The sequence below is a fragment of the Schistocerca americana genome, chromosome 7 (genome assembly GCF_021461395.2).
Source record: "Schistocerca americana isolate TAMUIC-IGC-003095 chromosome 7, iqSchAmer2.1, whole genome shotgun sequence".
Taxonomy (NCBI): domain Eukaryota; kingdom Metazoa; phylum Arthropoda; class Insecta; order Orthoptera; family Acrididae; genus Schistocerca; species Schistocerca americana.
In genome coordinates this window covers 269,776,377-269,794,747 of record NC_060125.1, presented here as the reverse complement: position 1 = coordinate 269,794,747, position 18,371 = coordinate 269,776,377, and the positions used below count along the sequence as shown (strand labels likewise).

At 41.7% G+C, this 18,371-nt stretch overlaps 1 protein-coding gene across 1 annotated transcript in view; it reads left to right on the top strand.

The window, feature by feature from the left end:
- LOC124622341 (myrosinase 1-like) overlaps positions 1-18,371 on the top strand; it is a 137,417-nt gene that overhangs the window by 28,431 nt on the left and 90,615 nt on the right. The window contains exons 4-5 of the mRNA XM_047148019.1: positions 507-629; positions 13,936-14,119. Of these exons, the coding sequence (XP_047003975.1) occupies positions 507-629; positions 13,936-14,119 (307 nt within the window). The remainder of the gene's footprint in view (positions 1-506; positions 630-13,935; positions 14,120-18,371) is intronic.

Here is an 18,371-nt window from a genome sequence, read left to right as displayed (position 1 = left end):
AAGAAGTGGATTTTAGAAGATTTCTCCCAGTCTTTTTGACAATGTCGAGATGGTTCCCGTACAAGACTCGGAGAACGCTATACACCAACAGTTAAACACAATGTACAGAACAAAATTTCTATGACTCTGAGAAAATAAGTATACATTTTTTCTTCGCAATAAATGTGACGTGGTGCTGAAACTTACGACATGCAAAGAATGAAACAGAGTACCTGAAGGACCCATTATGGGCAGTATTCTTTATGTAAGGACGCAGAACCGCCAGTGACGGGATGAAACACATAAAGAGAAACTCAGTATTTCGAGTGTTATCATACATAAGGTGCATGCTTTCCATCACTTAACAGCTATTAACGTAAGTCATTGTTTCCTTCACAGTTTGTTCAACATTCAAATTGTATTAGCACTGTACATTAGCTTAAGGCTAAATTATGTATTATCTAGTGATGAGGGAAACTCACATCCCTTACACACATTTATTAACATCAAATGTGTTTTTTTACCAGGTGACGCTCTTCCATTGGGACCTCCCACAGAAACTGCAAGACATCGGTGGATGGCCCAATCCCAGGATCGCTGACTACTTCGAAGAGTATGCGAGACTGGCTTTCGAGAGCTTCGGCGACAGAGTGCGTATACTTAGCAACTTTTATGAATAGTCTGCATATAAGTGTTTACCCTCTACATAAATTTCAGTAGCGTCCAGTATTCTCCTTCAGTCTTCTTGTAAGCCGGATCAAACTGTTACTGGCTACATTAATCTCTATAGATCCATTCTAAATCCTCCAATCAGAGTTCAGGTTGAATTAGCGAAGAACGTACAAAGGGACCAAAATTAGGGAAAGTAAAAATAACAGTTCTTTTATTTCAGTGAATTGAATAGAGAAAAGCACAAGCTAACTCACACTTGAAGAACGGATGTGAATTCTTGAGCTACAGTGCAGAGCAAGTGTTTGTGAGACTCTGAATCAAAAATACTGCTACACTTGATCGACACTATACACCGATTTCTTTGGTCATTGCTGCCAATATTTTGCGTCTCTTCAGTGATTACTTAGATATTCACGGAGCGATAATCAGATTTCAAAAGTTCTAGAAAGGAAAGGAAACATAATGTCGACTACATGTGATAGTAAAAAGATTAAATAGTTTTATGTTGTCTATCCAAATTACACAATACAGTGAAAGGATGAAAGTGAATTTTTGCGTCGGCCGCGGTGGTCTAGCGGTTCTGGTGCTGCAGGCCGGAACCGCGGGACTGCTACGGTCGCAGGTTCGAATCCTGCCTCGGGCATGGGTGAGTGTGATGTCCTTAGGTTAGTTAGGTTTAAGTAGTTCTAAGTTCTAGGGGACTTATGACGTAAGATGTTGAGTCCCATAGTGCTCAGAGCCATTTGAACCATTCTTTGAATTTTTACGAAGAAGGCTACGTGCGGCGAGCCACATAACAGTCTGATACTGAATATGTGTTCTATCTCGAGAAAGGAAAACGTACTGAACCAGACAAAAAGTTGAAAGAATTTACATTTAATTTAGTTGCTTCAGTTTCAGAAGTAATGACTCAACGGAGATACAAAGCGATTAGACAGTTACTGTGTCAGATAAAAGAAATTTTCGTGTCCGAGTAGATTAGCCAAAGTATGAGTGATGTGCTGAAACACGCTGCACTGTGTAGTTACACCTAGCAGTAAGTTCATAATCGAAGAACCCTGCTTTGCGGTGGCTCACTGGTCCTTGTGCGCTGGACGTCAGCTTCAACAGGTGGGATTAGATGTACTGCCCATTTGGTATCTACATCTACATCTACACTCCGCAAGCCATCTTAGGGTGTGTGACGGAGACTACTTTCTGTGCTAGTCTCACTTCCCTTTTTTTGCAGTTCCAGTCGCCTATGGTTCGCAGGAAGAACGAATTATTGTAAGCTTCTGTGTGAGTTTCAATCTCTCTGATTTTATCTCGGTAGTCTTTTCACGAGATAGGCGTACGGGAAAGCAACATGTCGGTTGACTCTCCTAGGAACCTACGCTCTCGGAACTTCAATAGCAGACGGGACAGTGATACAGAACGCCTCTCTTGCAGCGTCTGCCAGTGGAGACGACTGAGTATCTACGTATCCATAGCGCATCTGCAGACCAACTTTAAAGTTGGCCGACAACACTGCAATTCTTCGAAGTATTTGTATGACCAGTGAAACGCGCTGGGTAATGTCTTGAAAATAGATTTTAAGATGAATTCCAACGAAAGTACAGCCAGAGGAACCTACTGCCGTCGAATGAAATCAGACTGTTCTATGGAAAACAGCTTATGAAATGATACATATAGAGCGGTAAATGAGTTTTGCGATTTGTGCAGTAAAATAAGTGACAATGGCGGTGCTGAAGAGAATATAAAACGTAGTCTGACATTAGACATTTTGCTGTTACAGACTTGCTCTCCGCATTCCCCGCCGATGGCTTCTTTTGTTATAGCTGCACTGCTCGCCAAATGCTTTTGCCTGTGCTGGCAGACGGCGTTCCGGTTGATATGAAATACTTAGCACCCAGTCTTTTGAAAACCGTTAGGTGAAAACACTTAATCTTTGCACATCTTACAGTCTGATATCTGCGCTCGAAAGAGAACTGAATTTCTTCCGTCGTATGCCATAGTCACTGCGCTACTTCAAATTAACCAAAAAATTTAGCGAATTTATAACAATTATGCACAGGTACAAACGCATTGCGCAAACTTTCTGTAAGGTCGATTTTAGTTCATACATTGCAGTGAATGAAGTCTAGATAAGGTATCGAATTTTTTTTAAATTAAGAGCAGAACGATATCTCATTCCGTTCTCGAATTACTGGGTTTCATATTCGACAGTCGGTCATGCGCGACGCACCTATTCACGTCCTTGCAAAAAGCTAATTGTGTGGTCATAACAATAGTCATATCTCACAAACGATAAGGAGATGTTATACCAAGATTTTTGCAAATAATAGCACGCAATGAGCATATATGTTATACGATAAATACTCTAAGCTTTGCTATTTACCGAGCTATAGAAATAACTCGTCCGCAGCCGTGAGAGGTCGGCGGATAGATGTCCATAGCACTGTAAGAAAACGCTAGCGGCGTGCGTATACACGTCTGCAACGCCTGGGGACGGGCATAGCAGGACGTACACTCCTGGAAATTGAAATAAGAACACCGTGAATTCATTGTCCCAGAAAGGGGAAACTTTATTGACACATTCCTGGGGTCAGATACATCACATGATCACACTGACAGAACCACAGGCACATAGACACAGGCAACTGAGCATGCACAATGTCGGCACTAGTACAGTGTATATCCACCTTTCGCAGCAATGCAGGCTGCTATTCTCCCATGGAGACGATCGTAGAGATGCTGGATGTTGTCCTGTGGAACGGCTTGCCATGCCATTTCCACCTGGCGCCTCAGTTGGACCAGCGTTCGTGCTGGACGTGCAGACCGCATGAGACGACGCTTCATCGAGTCCCAAACATGCTCAATGGGGGACAGATCCGGAGATCTCGCTGGCCAGGGTAGTTGACTTACACCTTCTAGAGCACGTTGGGTGGCACGGGATACATGCGGACGTGCATTGTCCTGTTGGAACAGCAAGTTCCCTTGCCGGTCTAGAAATGGTAGAACGATGGGTTCGATGACGGTTTGGATGTACCGTGCACTATTCAGTGTCCCCTCGACGATCACCAGTGGTGTACGGCCAGTGTAGGAGATCGCTCCCCACACCATGATGCCGGGTGTTGGCCCTGTGTGCCTCGGTCGTATGCAGTCCTGATTGTGGCGCTCACCTGCACGGTGCCAACACGCATACGACCATCATTGGCACCAAGACAGAAGCGACTCTCATCGCTGAAGACGACACGTCTCCATTCGTCCCTCCATTCACGCCTGTCGCGACACCACTGGAGGCGGGCTGCACGATGTTGGGGCGTGAGCAGAAGACGGCCTAACGGTGTGCGGGACCGTAGCCCAGCTTCATGGAGACGGTTGCGAATGGTTCTTGCCGATACCCCAGGAGCAACAGTGTCCCTAATTTGCTGGGAAGTGGGGGTGCGGTCCCCTACGGCACTGCGTAGGATCCTACGGTCTTGGCGTGCATCCGTGCGTCGCTGCGGTCCGGTCCCAGGTCGACGGGCACGTGCACCTTCCGCCGACCACTGGCGACAACATCGATGTACTGTGGAGACCTTACGCCCCACGTGTTGAGCAATTCAGCGGTACGTCCACCCGGCCTCCCGCATGCCCACTATACGCCCTCGCTCAAAGTCCGTCAACTGCACATACGGTTCACGTCCACGCTGTCGCGGCATGCTACCAGTGTTAAAGACTGCGATGGAGCTCCGTATGCCACGGCAAACTGGCTGACACTGACGGCGGCGGTGCACAAATGCTGCGCAGCTAGCGCCATTCGACGGCCAACACCGCGGTTCCTGGTGTGTCCGCTGTGCCGTGCGTGTGATCATTGCTTGTACAGCCCTCTCGCAGTGTCCGGAGCAAGTATGGTGGGTCTGACACACCGGTGTCAATGTGTTCTTTTTTCCATTTCCAGGAGTGTATATACCCATGCACAGCATCGAAAAGTTAGCAATAAAAGGCATTCTGAAAAAGACAAATTTGTTGGTATCGAGAAAAAGCTCATGTATTAGGATGTGTTTTCTTCAGGTGCACGGAGTGAAAGTTATTAGGAAGTGAAAAGTGGATGATGGACACTACAGACAAGAAGAGAACAGAAGCTTTTGAAATGTAGTGTTGCAAAAGGATGCGGAAAGTGGGTAGAGCAGACGACTATTGATACACTACTAAATCGGGGAGAATTTTTTCTCATAAACTGAATTCAAGAAGGTGCAGTTTGTAAGGTCACATACTGAGCTATCAAGGAGTAATCAGTTTGGTAACAGGGGAAAATGCGCAGGATGGGATGGACGGAAGGGTAATTGTAGAGGGAGATCAAAGGTTGACTACAGTGAGCGTTTTCAAATGAAAGTAAATTTTCCAGAGATGCAGAAGCTTACACAGAATAGTCAGTCGTGGACAACTGCATCAAATCAGTCTCTAGACTGGAAACTATAGCACCATCCGCAGACCAGGCTTTCATCTGCAGTCTCGTCGTTGCTCAGAAGACTCTGATGTGACGTACGTACCTCATTACGCAGTTCCATATCTAGAGCTGCCTCCTGAACCGATTCCAAGATCCATTCTCGCTGTGGAAACTTAAAGTATTAAACATTTCTGGTTCTCACTAGAGTTGAGTAGTCGCATCACTAGAACGGCTGATAGCTGAAGCAATCGGCAATTATGGTGCGACAAGGCGACCTGAGAAAAAGTTAAATCCCATTTTCTGTCAATTACCTGACGACTGCCCAAGAGGCGTTTGAAGCAATGTACAGGGCGTCGCATGAGTAGTTGACACATTTAATATTGTCGCAACACTTTTATTTCTGAAATGAAAATATTTAAACTTTACACAAAGACGATACGGTTGCTGGAAATCCTATTCACTTCATCACGTGTTCCATATGCGCTCCACTGCAGCGGACAACTTTGCGAAGGCAAATACACAAATTCCTTTCAACTTCGGGGCACAACTTTCCTATTATCTCGTTGTATAATTGCGCTACCCGGACACGCATTTCCATAACATTCTGTGGTCTCAAAGGGAAGCGTTCCTCTTTCAAATATACACACCAAAAAAATCACAAGGGTTTAAATTTGTACTTGAAGGACGCCAAAAGGACCCTGTAGAGAATTCAGTACAGCATTAGTCGTATGTGGTGTTGTGCCATCTATGTGTTCGTTGGAACATTGGTGGCAAGAAGATGTAGCACAAAGTCATTTTTCTACATTATCTTTTATCGTTTAGCACTGACAGTGTCACTGAATAATACTCGTCCGATTAGGCCGAAAATGGACAGAGCTATGCACACTCACTTTTTCTCCATGCGTTGTGTTTTAATGAACACGAACATTTTGTGGTTCTTCTCTCTCCCAAAATCGAGCATTTTGTTGTTTACGGTTCCACTGAGGTGCCATAATGAATACTCCAGTCTTCTCTGTTTGTTCTTGTGCAACAAAGTCATTTTGTAAAGGAAGAGCTTGAGATCACTATGTAAAAATGTTTGTACAGAAAGACGATATATCCCCATTTGCCATGCTGCCCGCCGAGATGACTTGTTTGGACTTCGTTGAATGGCGACCGTAACGCTGCGATGTTTTCCGGAGAACGAACAGTCAGTGCCCCAGGTCGTTTCCATTCCAACAAACTGCCTCTTCTTCAAATTTTCTCGTTAATCGAGAGTTTTGTTCTCTGTTGGAGCCCATCGCGTGTGGAATATTGCCCTAAAACGTCTTTGCATTGCTGTGACACTTCTCATTTCAGCATAAAGGAGAACTGCCTTAAAACGCTGCTGAACAGATGATCGTCTAAGCCCACTCATGGCGAAACGCTAAGTACGAAACAAGAGACTGGTGACATTCCAGCAACACAACCTCTACGGAGATTTCCACGAAACAAAACACGTTGGAGTGAATTTTGAATTAAATGTAACTAGAAGTACAATTATTATTCAATGTCAAAATGTGTCAACCACTCATGCACCACCCTTTATGAATTAATGATCCCTGTTATTTTCGAAGGAGAATTCCATTTCCAGGGTCGTAGCTGAAAAAGTACTTGGTCGTGAAACGGAAGGTTAAATTATAGCTGTTGAAATTCTACATCCAAATCAAAAACAATCTGTGATCAAGTTCGACAAAACAATCTCTCTCCCTCCCTCCCTCTCTCTCTCTCCCTCTTTCTCTCTCTCTCTCTCTCTCTCTCTCTCTCTCTCTCTCACACACACACACACACACACACACACACACACAGATCAGTTGTTTTATTAATTATAAACACGAAATTTGAAGTGAAAGACAGGACGAAAACAGGCAAAACATGGACAGAGCAAAGGGAACAGGAACACAATCAAAGACTGAAGAGGTTTTGGGAAGAGAAAAAGATGAAGGAAAGTAGGAAGAAGTTAATAATCATGTAACATTCACATTCATCAGTGTCCTGAAAGCTGCTACTCACCATATAGCCGAGATGCTGAGTCGCAAATAGGCACAACAGAAAGACTCACAAATAAGCTTTCGGTCAGATTCGTCAAAACAGGCGACAGACACACACAAAAATACTCACGCAAACGCAACCCACCCACACATGATTGCAGTCTCTGGCAACTGATATTGTTACATTCGATCTTGGATTTCCCTTTGATATATATATTATTACACGTTTTTGTCTCCAGGACAGTGATTAACTTGATTATTAAATGATTATTCATTTTTTTCTTGTTTCCACCTTCTTTTTCTCTTCCAAAAACCTCTTCATTCTTTAGTTGTGTTCCCATTTCATTTGCTATGTCCATATTTTGCCTGTTTTCTTCCTTCCTTTTACTTCAGAGTTTCGTGTTCATAATTTTGTTTCTGTATTTGTCTCTTTCATTTATCGCTTCGGTACTGATCATTGCTTGTTTTAGGTCTTCTCCTATTTTTTGAAACCAATTGGCTCTTTTTTATGAGTGAACTATTTACTACATCAAAAGTCCTCTTTTTGAGTCTTTTATTGTTCATTCTATGTATGTTTCCATAGAATGTTAGTCGGCGTTTCCTGATTATATATGTGAGCCTGTCTGTGTGTTCATATAATTCTTCGGTTGTTCTGTTCATCCATATACCATCTCTCTGTACTGCTTCAAAGTTTTTTCTCAGGAATTTGCGTTCTATTTTTTTATGTCCCTGTGATGGCTGATGCTCCGATTGTGGTCGCTTCAGATATGTAGAATGCTTCTGATAGTACATCTGTACTGTAGTGCGTGAGTTTAGTTTGTCTTGAAATGTTTCTTTTATTGTAGTGCGTCCATGCCAGTTTGTAAGCTTTTTGAAGTTTTTTGTTCTATGCGTGTTGGATGCCTTGTTTGATCCTCCGATTTGTATATATTTCGCAAGATATTTGAGTTTTTCCACTCTTTTAACTTTTCCGTATTTTGTGTACATGTGTTGGTTGTTGTTCGTTCTTTCCATGTACTGCGTCTTCTCATGTGATTTCCGTAAACCTGTTTTCAGTATTCCAGTACTCGTTGTCAATTTTTGCTGAGTATTGCAAGGTCATTTGCAAATTTCATGCATTTTATGGTTTTCTTGTTCGCACACGTTCTTCCTGACTGAGTTCTTTTTGCTTTTTCTTCCCGTTGTTTGATAATTTTGTCCAGGACAACGTTGAGTAAAAGGGGTGAGACACCATCTCCTTGTCCGAACCCCGTATGCATCTCGATCGAGTCTGAGATTTCTCCCATAAATTTTATTTCTGATGTGGCGTCTGTAAGTGTGAAACCTGATTGGTAGGTAGTCAGAGAGCGCACAGGATAAGGTTAAGGTTGTGGACAGGGCCGTACCAGGTACTGTGAGTTGCACAATCAAACACACAACTCTATTTTTCTAAGAACCACTTATTTACTCATTGGCTTAAAAGATCACAATTAAACAATATGGCTCAAGGCTTAGTTAAAGAAAAATTGAGAAACTTTCTGGTCTGAAGGCCCAAAACCACACAACCAACACAAGAACGGCTTAGAAATCAAAGCAATTAAAAATACAACGTAAAAATTTTTTAAAAAAGATTCAATGAAAACAATTAACAGCTGAAGGCCTACACTACACGTCTGAAGAACAACTATAATCAAGGCACATTAATAAACAATTTTTAAGCAAGAAAATTTCTTTTTAAACTTGCAACAGAACGGCCAAAACCTGATTAACTTATAGCACGGCCGAAGGCCACAATCAAATTTGAAACAACGGCTGAAGGCCTGAACAACAAGTCAGATAAATAGTTTAGAATAAACCCCTTGCTTCTTACAAAAAATTTTCCTTTAGAGAATACACACGGCTAAAGGCTCTTATTATGGGATTCAAGCAAATCCTCGGATGAAGGCCACACATAACACATGGCTCAACTAACGGCTTAGAGCCTGGATTACAACCAATTTCAGATAGAACTGTTTCTAAGAATAAAAAAAAAATTCCTAAAACAATCAATGCTTAAAATTTTAATTTAACATGGCTGAAGGGCTTTATGTAAAATTTTAAAAAAAAAACTGAATTAATGCACGGTGAAAGGCCTCGCACAATACTTCAACTAAAATGAAAATCACAATTTAAAACAAACAGAACAAGTGGTGCTCAGAAGTGTTGCGAGGGTCGGCCTGGGATGGTAGCTCAAACGTAAGGTGAGGTGAGATAGACAGCCAATAGTTGGAGTTAGGTAATCAGATGGCAGCCAAGACTAGGGACGGCCCAAGGACCAGCCAACAATTTAACCAATTCCCTTCCGTCCGACCAACGGCACAACGATGGAGAATATCGGCCGAGTACGAGAATGCGAACAACACTATGCCTCTATAAATTGTCGTCTAAAAACAGCCAGGAGAACAATAACCACTCTAAGCAAATATGAACCAAACAACATAAAGGCTGTCGAACTACTCACCATGCTGGACAGCAACAACACGGCGAGGAAAAGGCACAGTGCCTACAAACTGCACTAACGTCCAGGGCAGGTAACTGGAGAGATAACGGCCACAAGCAGGAAATACCGCTGGTACACTTCAGTAATAAGTAACAGTCAAATTAGTAATTAATCACAACATAGGAAGACAGCTGCAAGATTTCGCCGGCTCCAACACATCATACGATGCTGCTAGCTCAAACGGCCAAGGAGGCAACAACCCGCAAATGAGCGAAGAGATGTCACAATAGTTGAGGTTTCATAACACATTAACTGATCACTCAACTTCAGCGTCTAGGTTCGGTGGGCAACGAACTTGTCGCTCTTGCAGCTAGCGCCTCACGATCCGACAGCGCGTCACACCGCCAGCGGCCCCGGCCTGGCCTCCCGCCGCGGAGAATTGCTTGTTGCTCCATCCTAATCGAATCACTAGCATACACACCACCACCCGGAAATACTAGTGGTCACACCAAAGATAGTACGCCACTACTAGTATCGATAAGCGCTACTGCTGCCACTCAAGGAGGCAAGCCAGCAACTTGGTTACACCAATCGATGTAAAAATGCGAAGGAACCAACGGCAAGAACGCGAGCCGTACACGGCTCAAAGTGTGTGTTGTATGAGTGTCCTAGTTTTTCGGTCTATTCCACATTCTTCTAATGTGTCAAAGAGAATCTGCCTAAGGAGTTGTAGGTCTTCTGAAGTCCACAAATGTGACTATAGTGTTGTTCGTCTGTCTGACCTTCAGGAGAATTCGCAGGTTCCAAATTTCTTCAATTCAAGACTTTCCTTTTTCTGAAGCCTGCTTGGTATTCAACAATCTTTGTATCAGCTTCTGGTTCTAGTCTGTTGAGTGACGCCTTGAAGAGAACTTTGTAGGCAACCGGTAATAATGAGATACTGTGTAGTTACTAGGGACTGCCTTGTCCCTTTTTGTGGAGTGGGTGAATCAAACCAAATACCCATTCGATGTCAAATTTTCTCTGTATTTCACATTACTACATAAAATTTCATGGATTTTGTTTGTGATGGTTTCATCTCTGAGTTTCCAGAGGTCGGAAATAATGCCGTCTTCTCCTGGGACTCTGTCATTTTTTAGTTGTGGTATAATCTCCTCTACATCTGTTACTGAAGGCGGATTTGAATTTGGGTTTGGTAACGATTCCCTGAAGAGTAATTTTTCTTCAAGCTTCTCGCAACTGACAAGTTTATTAAAATGTTTCAAGAATTTTGCCGTTTTCTTTAGTATTTATTTCGAGAGACCTGTATGTTCTTTCGAAGAAAATAATTGGAGGCTTATAACCCTTTATATTTTCCCTGAAAATTCTGTAGAAATTTCTCGTGTTATTTCTCTTGAAGTTTTTCTCGATTTCATTTAGTCTGTTTTTGTCGTATGTCCTTCTCAATCTTCTAATATTTGTAATGTCTTTCAAGGATTGTTTCTGGGCTTCGTGCAAATCTTGTCATGTCTCTTTTGTTCTGCTGCTGCTAAACTTCTTCCAGGCCTGCATTCTATGTTCAATGACCTGATCACGAGTTGCGTTCCACTATCTATGTTTCCATTTCCCAGGAGGTTGACCCGAACCCATTGCATTGTGAATAGCCTTCGCGAGGTCTGTCCAACTTTCTGTTGAACTTTGATTAATTTCTTCAACAATTTTGACTTTGTTTAACTTTAAGTGTACTGTGTCCAGCCTCATAATCTTTACCTGTGTTGTCTTTCTGTTTCTTTGGATTTGCCTATCTTTCACTTTTGGCAAGTGATGGCCAGACTCGAAGACTACATTGCGTGTTCTCACACTCAGAATTCCGCTTTTGTTTTTGCTTGTGATGGCTACCTGACCTATTTAAAATCTTCCCCATATGTTTTTGGGCGTTTTCCTATTGTGAGTTTTCGTTTTGGATTTTGAAATTTTGTTGACATAACTTTTAAGCTAAAATTTTGACAGCAAAGTATGAGATGTTCCTCATTCTTGTTTGTGCGTTTGTGTGTTGTGTATGGGCCTGTGAGTTGCTTGTACTTCTCCTTGCCTAGTTGTGCATTGAAGTTTCCTAATACAATTTTAACGTGTCTTCTGGTATTTTGTTATTTCTTCCATGTCTTCCCAAATGTCTTCGACTTCTTGTGGTTTCTTTCTTTTGTGATCGTTTGTCGATGGATGTGCGTTCAGATTATGTATCTTTTGTTTCCTGATTTGAAGGTTACTGTAGAGGTACTTTCTGATACTCAACTGAAATCTAGGTTGTTGTCAATGACTTGTTTGAGAACCGCAAAACCTCTCTGAAGCATCGTAGATATTCCTCTTCTGACAGCATGTTTTTCTTTGTATATCCTGTAGTTTTCTGTATTGAAGTGGTTTCCGTCTGTGAAATGCGTGTCTTATATTGCGAGGATTTTGATGTGACATTTTCCGGATCATCCGTACGCTGTTTGAGTTTACCTATATTTGTGCTGAACGTGGCCGGCCGCGGTGGCCGAGCGGTTCTAGGCGCTTCAGTCCGGAATCGCGCGACTGCTACGGTCGTAGGTCCGAATCCTGCCTCGGGCATGGATGTGTGTGATGTCCTTAGGTTAGTTAGGTTTAAGTAGTTCTAAGTTCTAGGGGTCCGATGACCTCACATGTTAGCTCCCATAGTGCTCAGAGCCATTTGAACCATTTTTTTGTTGAACGTGTCAGTACAGTGTTTGGTAACCGGTTTTGAGAAAACCCAAATCTTCTCCTTCTCATAATCTTTCTGGTCACCCAGAATCCTATGACCGGGAAAGTCCAGTATATTTACTGGGGCCTGGGGTAGTGAACAATTTTCCTTTTGTTCCATTTTGATTTTGTCAAGTTGAAAGTGGCTGTCGTGATCTATGTTGGAGATCAGAAATGTTAAAGACTTGATTGTTGAGATAAATACATATTTGTAGCAGCCGCACCAACTTGGAGAACAGACGCTGACCACTTGCTGCTTGATGCCAGAACACACACTAATGGGTTTAGGCCTAAGCTAGTATTTCGTCCACCCTGGGTATTTCATTTCCCCAGTACCATCCATATCTGGAAGGCTGTCACCTATCGGCCACCTGGGGAGGCGCCCGATGGAGGATGTAACCACCCCAGACAGGTCTCGTTCCTTATTTGTTTTACTATTTCAATTATCGTTATGTATCAATGTTGTAATGTTGACTGAGGACGTCTGGTTAGATGTAAGGGATGGTCTGAAGGCTTTAACCCTGGCAGATGAAATAAATATGTTTCGAACACCACGAAGGAATTTTTAAGTAGTGTGTCGGACGTTCGAAAGTATTTCAGTCTACACAGTCATTCATGTTGCCGAAAATTTACTAACTCTAACTCGCAGTGAATTTAATCAATGCCTTTCCCTGGACATAACCTAACATGAAGATACTCGGCAGTCCGACTTTTGTAATTTTTTATATTTATGGTACGTGAATCTCAGAACTCAAATGTCAGTCTTCCATAACATTTCGATGTAATCCTCAAAATCACAGAGAAAATCGACACTGAAATTTTCCATGCATTTTTCAATTCTTAAAACAAGGACGAATTTTCAGCTGGCCATGTGGCTGTCTAAGTATGCTCGTCTATCAACTATGCAGCATTCTCTACAGTCTTTTCTGTGAACTTCAAGTACGTAAAAATGGGAAAAAATATTGGTCATACTCGACATTGGGTAATCGGTGGTTCGACTCTCCTGTCGACGATTGTTTGTCTCGTAATTTTTTTTCTTCGTTCTGTTCTGGTACCTACGTAATTTAAGTAAAAAATGCACCAAATGTATGCTAGTTAACATCCATCTAAGTGTCATTTTTATTAGAAATGCAAATGTTATTGTTTCTAATTACACATGACAAAAAATCCAGTTTTCGTTGCAAATATAAATCCTTAATTACCAATATTTTAAAGACTGGTTCAGTAGTAAAACGTTACAAGTAAAATTATTTTTATTTTTGTATCTTTGGTGCTTCACGGAAATGCTGCAGAACGAGCACCGTTGTTTAAAAAGCTACAAGGGGTGGGAATCAACCCCTTAATGCCTATGTGGCGGGCGAGAATGTGTGTGTGTATCAGAGTCGCTTGGAAAACTTCAAAGTCGATTTCCTCGAGAATTTATTACAGTTGCATTGATATTCTTTGAGGGATTTATGTCTGAGCTCTAAACTTCACGTACTTATAAAAAGAAAACACAAAAATGCGATTGCTGTGTGGTCTCCTCGTAAGCACAGCAGTCACAGTTCGGAGAAAATGTGTAAGTCTTTATATTCCATTGCCCAATTTGTGCTATGTCCAGAAAATACCAGCACGATACTGTCGTCAGGTCGACACTTACTGATATACCACTCGACGCATTTTCGCAGGTGAAATGGTGGCTCACTTTCAACGAACCGAACGTGATGTGTAGTGGCTATGGGGAAGAAAGGCAGAAGGCTCCCGCAATCAACGCCCACGGCTTCGGAGAGTACATGTGCGGCTATACGCTGCTGCTGGGGCACGCCAGGGCGTACAGGCTCTACGACTCAGAGTACCGTGCAACTCAGAATGGTAAGTCTCTGTTACATTGGCTGATTATTCCGTCGGCTATTGGTAAAGTATTCTAAACATTATGAATGAAAATACACACACAACACTAGTGTAATATTTTGCAATTATTATTTCACAAACCGGTTTTAGGCTGTTACGCCATCATGAGGTACAAAAGTAAGTATGTGGTGCAATGAAATTTCGTTGGATCATAGATTTTAAACTAGTGCATCTACACTTGCAGAGATGAAAAATGTCAAAGTTAGATTTAGGAATAAAACAACAGGGATTATTTTATTGCAACTGCGAAGGAAGATTATTTAACTAAGATAAAATACGTGAGACATTAACTAACGACCCATACACAAATTACAACAGTTGTTTATGAATGGAAATAAATTGAACAATTATCTTTGGTGACATGTTCTGCAGATGTGGCCAAACACAATAATCTTATCTTTAATAGGCCCTAAAGTACGAACAGATAGTATATACACTAGTGATATAAAGCAGGTAAGCTAAGCACAACACAGCACAACACAACAAGAGTAATTATAGCAACTGAAATAAGGGAAAACGGGGCATGTTAGTAATAGGCTTTATTTATAACTTGACCTGAATGGGAGTATTAGTAGTATCTGCAGTCAGAAGTGGTGAGTGAGGGAACTGTGTATAGTGATTCAGTACTAAGCTAGGGCTGATGGACATATATTTATTGATTTCCATTATTTCAAGATAGTTCATCTTCCTTCCTTTACTGATGTGATGTAAAACTTCATGTTTCACCATGCAACTATGGCCTTTTAAGCAGGCAGTCTGAAAAAGTAGATTCTCCTTTTCTAAGTTTCCAGCTTCTACGGTGTTCCCTCAAGCATATTCTCCTGCCAGACAGGCCTATTTAGAATTTGCCACAATTAGAAGAAATTTTGTATATTCCACTCTTTTACAAGCTAGATTGCGGTCTTTGCCATTGGTCAAAAAGTATCCAACAGTGTTGTGTACATAAAATGATTTTTTTACGTTCCTGTAGCTTTCTAGCTACATCCAGTATGAGTTTTCCTAAACATGGAATTGTGCACTGTTTACTTCTTTCTTGAGTCGGTTGGTCAAGAACACGATAAAGAAGAGAGTACAACTGTTATTTCTGCTTTTCGTGCATTGTGGAGTCCGTCAAGGTAGGAGGCTAACCATTCTTTGACGCTATTTCTTTGATTGTTCAGTTTATTCTCTTTTATGAAAAACTATTCCAATTTGTATACAGTTCATCAGTTAATGTCTTACATTAAATAATCTTACATCACATTTACAGTGAAATAATCCTTTTTGTTTTATTCCTAAATCTAACATTAAAATTTTTCCTCTCGGAAAGGAGATACTCTGTAGATGCACTAGTTTAAAATCTTTGATCCAACAATATTTCACTGCACCACATACTTATCTTTGTACCTGAGGATGACGTAACAACCCAAAACCAGTTTGTGAATAAGCAATGAATATTGTAAAATATCACACCAGTGTTGTGTGCGTTTTCATTCATAATGTAAGTCGCTCCATTCAATTGGGACCGAATTTTAAAAATGATTTCAGAGCACGAGTATTCACTCTCTTAGACTTTCTCATGCAACATATAGGCAGTGCGCTAGCGTGTGACATACGAAAGTGATCCAAAGCCGGGTCGAATCAGCGCATCGGATTAAAAGCCGTGGCTGTATGGTTGGTTTTTAGGCGGTTTCTCACGCACGTTTAGGCATATCCTGGGTTGGTTACCGATTTCCGCTTTAGAAATTACGAAACACAGAGAGATAGAATACAGGCACATACACATCATAGTTTACACAGTTCACAGACAAGTGGTGCACGTTATTTCCCCACTTTACGGAAGGGTGCGAACAGAAAGGAAGTGGGTTACCTGCGACGGGGATCCCAGCGCGAGTAGGACTGAACCTGCGCGGAAAATATCCCTTGTTATCTAAAGAGGCAGCACACAATGGCAGCCGGATGAAGGCTCCGAGTGGAGCGGACCCACGACTGCCGGGAGACGGAATGAACGAGACATTCTTTGTCCTCTTTCCAGCGTGCCGGTTGACGACGCACCTCGCAGACAGAAGCGAGGTGCGCGCCCTGCAGTATTTCTCAAGCGATTTCAGAAGAAGTATGTCGTAAAATAATTTCATTTCTAGCTTCGTATGTCGGCTTCATGAAGAAGTTCCCATTATTTCGTTAGTAGTCAGAGTTACTGCGGTATTTCACGCATATGTAACATACTGCATCAAATTCTGTTACATTGTAATGAAAAATAGAGGTCACTATGTATCTCCGTTTGATGCATATTACACCATATATTGCTGTGTATGAAAGGCAGCTTATATTTAGAATTTTTCTTTAAACCTTGTCAAGTGCCTCTTACGCGAGGAAGACATTTTTACCACTTTTAATAAACTATTGTCTCTCATTGATGTATTCGCGATAGTTAGGAAGTGCTGTAGTCCGTAGCCGGCCGTAAGTCGGAGAGCGTTTCCCACGCTGGCTGGCTAGGTGACAAGCGACCATATGTCGCGCGTAGTGGGGTGGGGCTCGGCGCTGGACCGTAGCAACAAGCGTCAGCCTGGGAAATATACATGACGGGAAGTACCGCCATCTTGGCGCCAAAGTCACCGATTTTGTTTATTTATATTTAATAATTGAAGTCATTTATGACAACATGAATACTAGGAGGAGCCTCTGGATGTTTAAAACTATTTATGATAATTTTGCCTCGTTAAAATTCACACCAGTTCATTGAAAAACGTATATCTTAGTAAGTACAAGCTTGATCGGAAATCCACGAACTGTGACGAAACTAATAAGATATACGGACTGCTCGCCAAAGTCGGCAGTCGGCGTTAAGAGCTCTTCCTGTCTTGGTCGATGGTAGCCATGCTCTCGGTTACGAGTAGTTTGTGACATGAGTGTTTCATTATTGATCTAACAGGAATAAAAAGTGATATTACGATATTCTGAATGTTAATTTCGAGTAAATAGATACCCCAAAGCTGATCGACAGCAATTTCAGATAATTAGCTTCCACCGATAGAGACATCGAATGCGCCAGTGAAGAATCTGCACGGGACGACATTTACGAGAGGTGCACCGCGCACAGGTAGGAGGAAATCCGACGACACGACCCACCAAGGCGGATGAAGGAAGGTCCGACTTACTCTCGCAAATTCCGGGTGGAAATGCTGACCAGTTATACTGTTCGTCACATATACCACCCTCTACGGACTCGCGGCTAAGCTGAGTAGTAACAGTATCAGTTTAGAAGCGAGGGGATCTTGCAACCTGCGCCACGATCAATACATGCCTCCAGTCTCCAGAAAACGGATGGTGTTCAACGCATTCACTTCCGGCCTCAAGTGCGTGAGAATGTAATATCCACGACATCCCTTGTGTCTCATAAAGAATTCGAGATACTGAAACGTGGTTTCACCAAATGATAGTACACAAAAAGGAGAGTATTTTTTCATATAGTTAACATATGGAACTTTCTTATTTAGAACAATACAGGCAGAAGTTATTGATTTTGCTTTTTTTTCAGTCCACTACTGTCATTTTTTACTATGAAAATAAGCATGCGGTTTTCTGTAAGCTGTTGATGTCTCTGGTCACCAGTTTTTTTTCTTTTTTTTTTCTTTTTAATGAGACACTCTGTTTCTGGATTCTTACACAATAAATAATCCAATATGAGTCTGCGCAATTTACACTGTGTTTCGACAATAGAGACTAACTTTAACATGGTAACAAGAGAAAAGTAGATTAATTAGTCAAAAATCGCCACCGATGATACTTTTGTGAAGGATAAAAGGTTAACAAGATAGGTGTAAATAAATCGCTGATTGTGATGTAATTTCACTGGAATCTTGCCACCCATTGTGCTGTTAATAAGGAATAGCTGGTGCTGAAACTTCCTAAAGGATTTTTCCTTCTGCACCTTGAACCTCCTGAAACAGTGGTTTATTAAGTGAGGTTCTAATAGTAAGCCAGGTCAATAGCTTATGGAAAAGCTCATCTTCAGCTTAAAAAGAAACATGTAATTTCTTCACTTATATTGTTGCAAAGCCACACTAATGCACATTTCAACAGATATTGATGATCCTTAAAAATTTCATTATCCATTCCAAAGTCTGTAGTTACTCATACATCGCTGCAGTTAAGAAAATTCCACACGTCATCATATGGCAAAATACTGTCCTCCTTGCATGTTATCATTTGTCCAACTCTCGTTTGGATATCT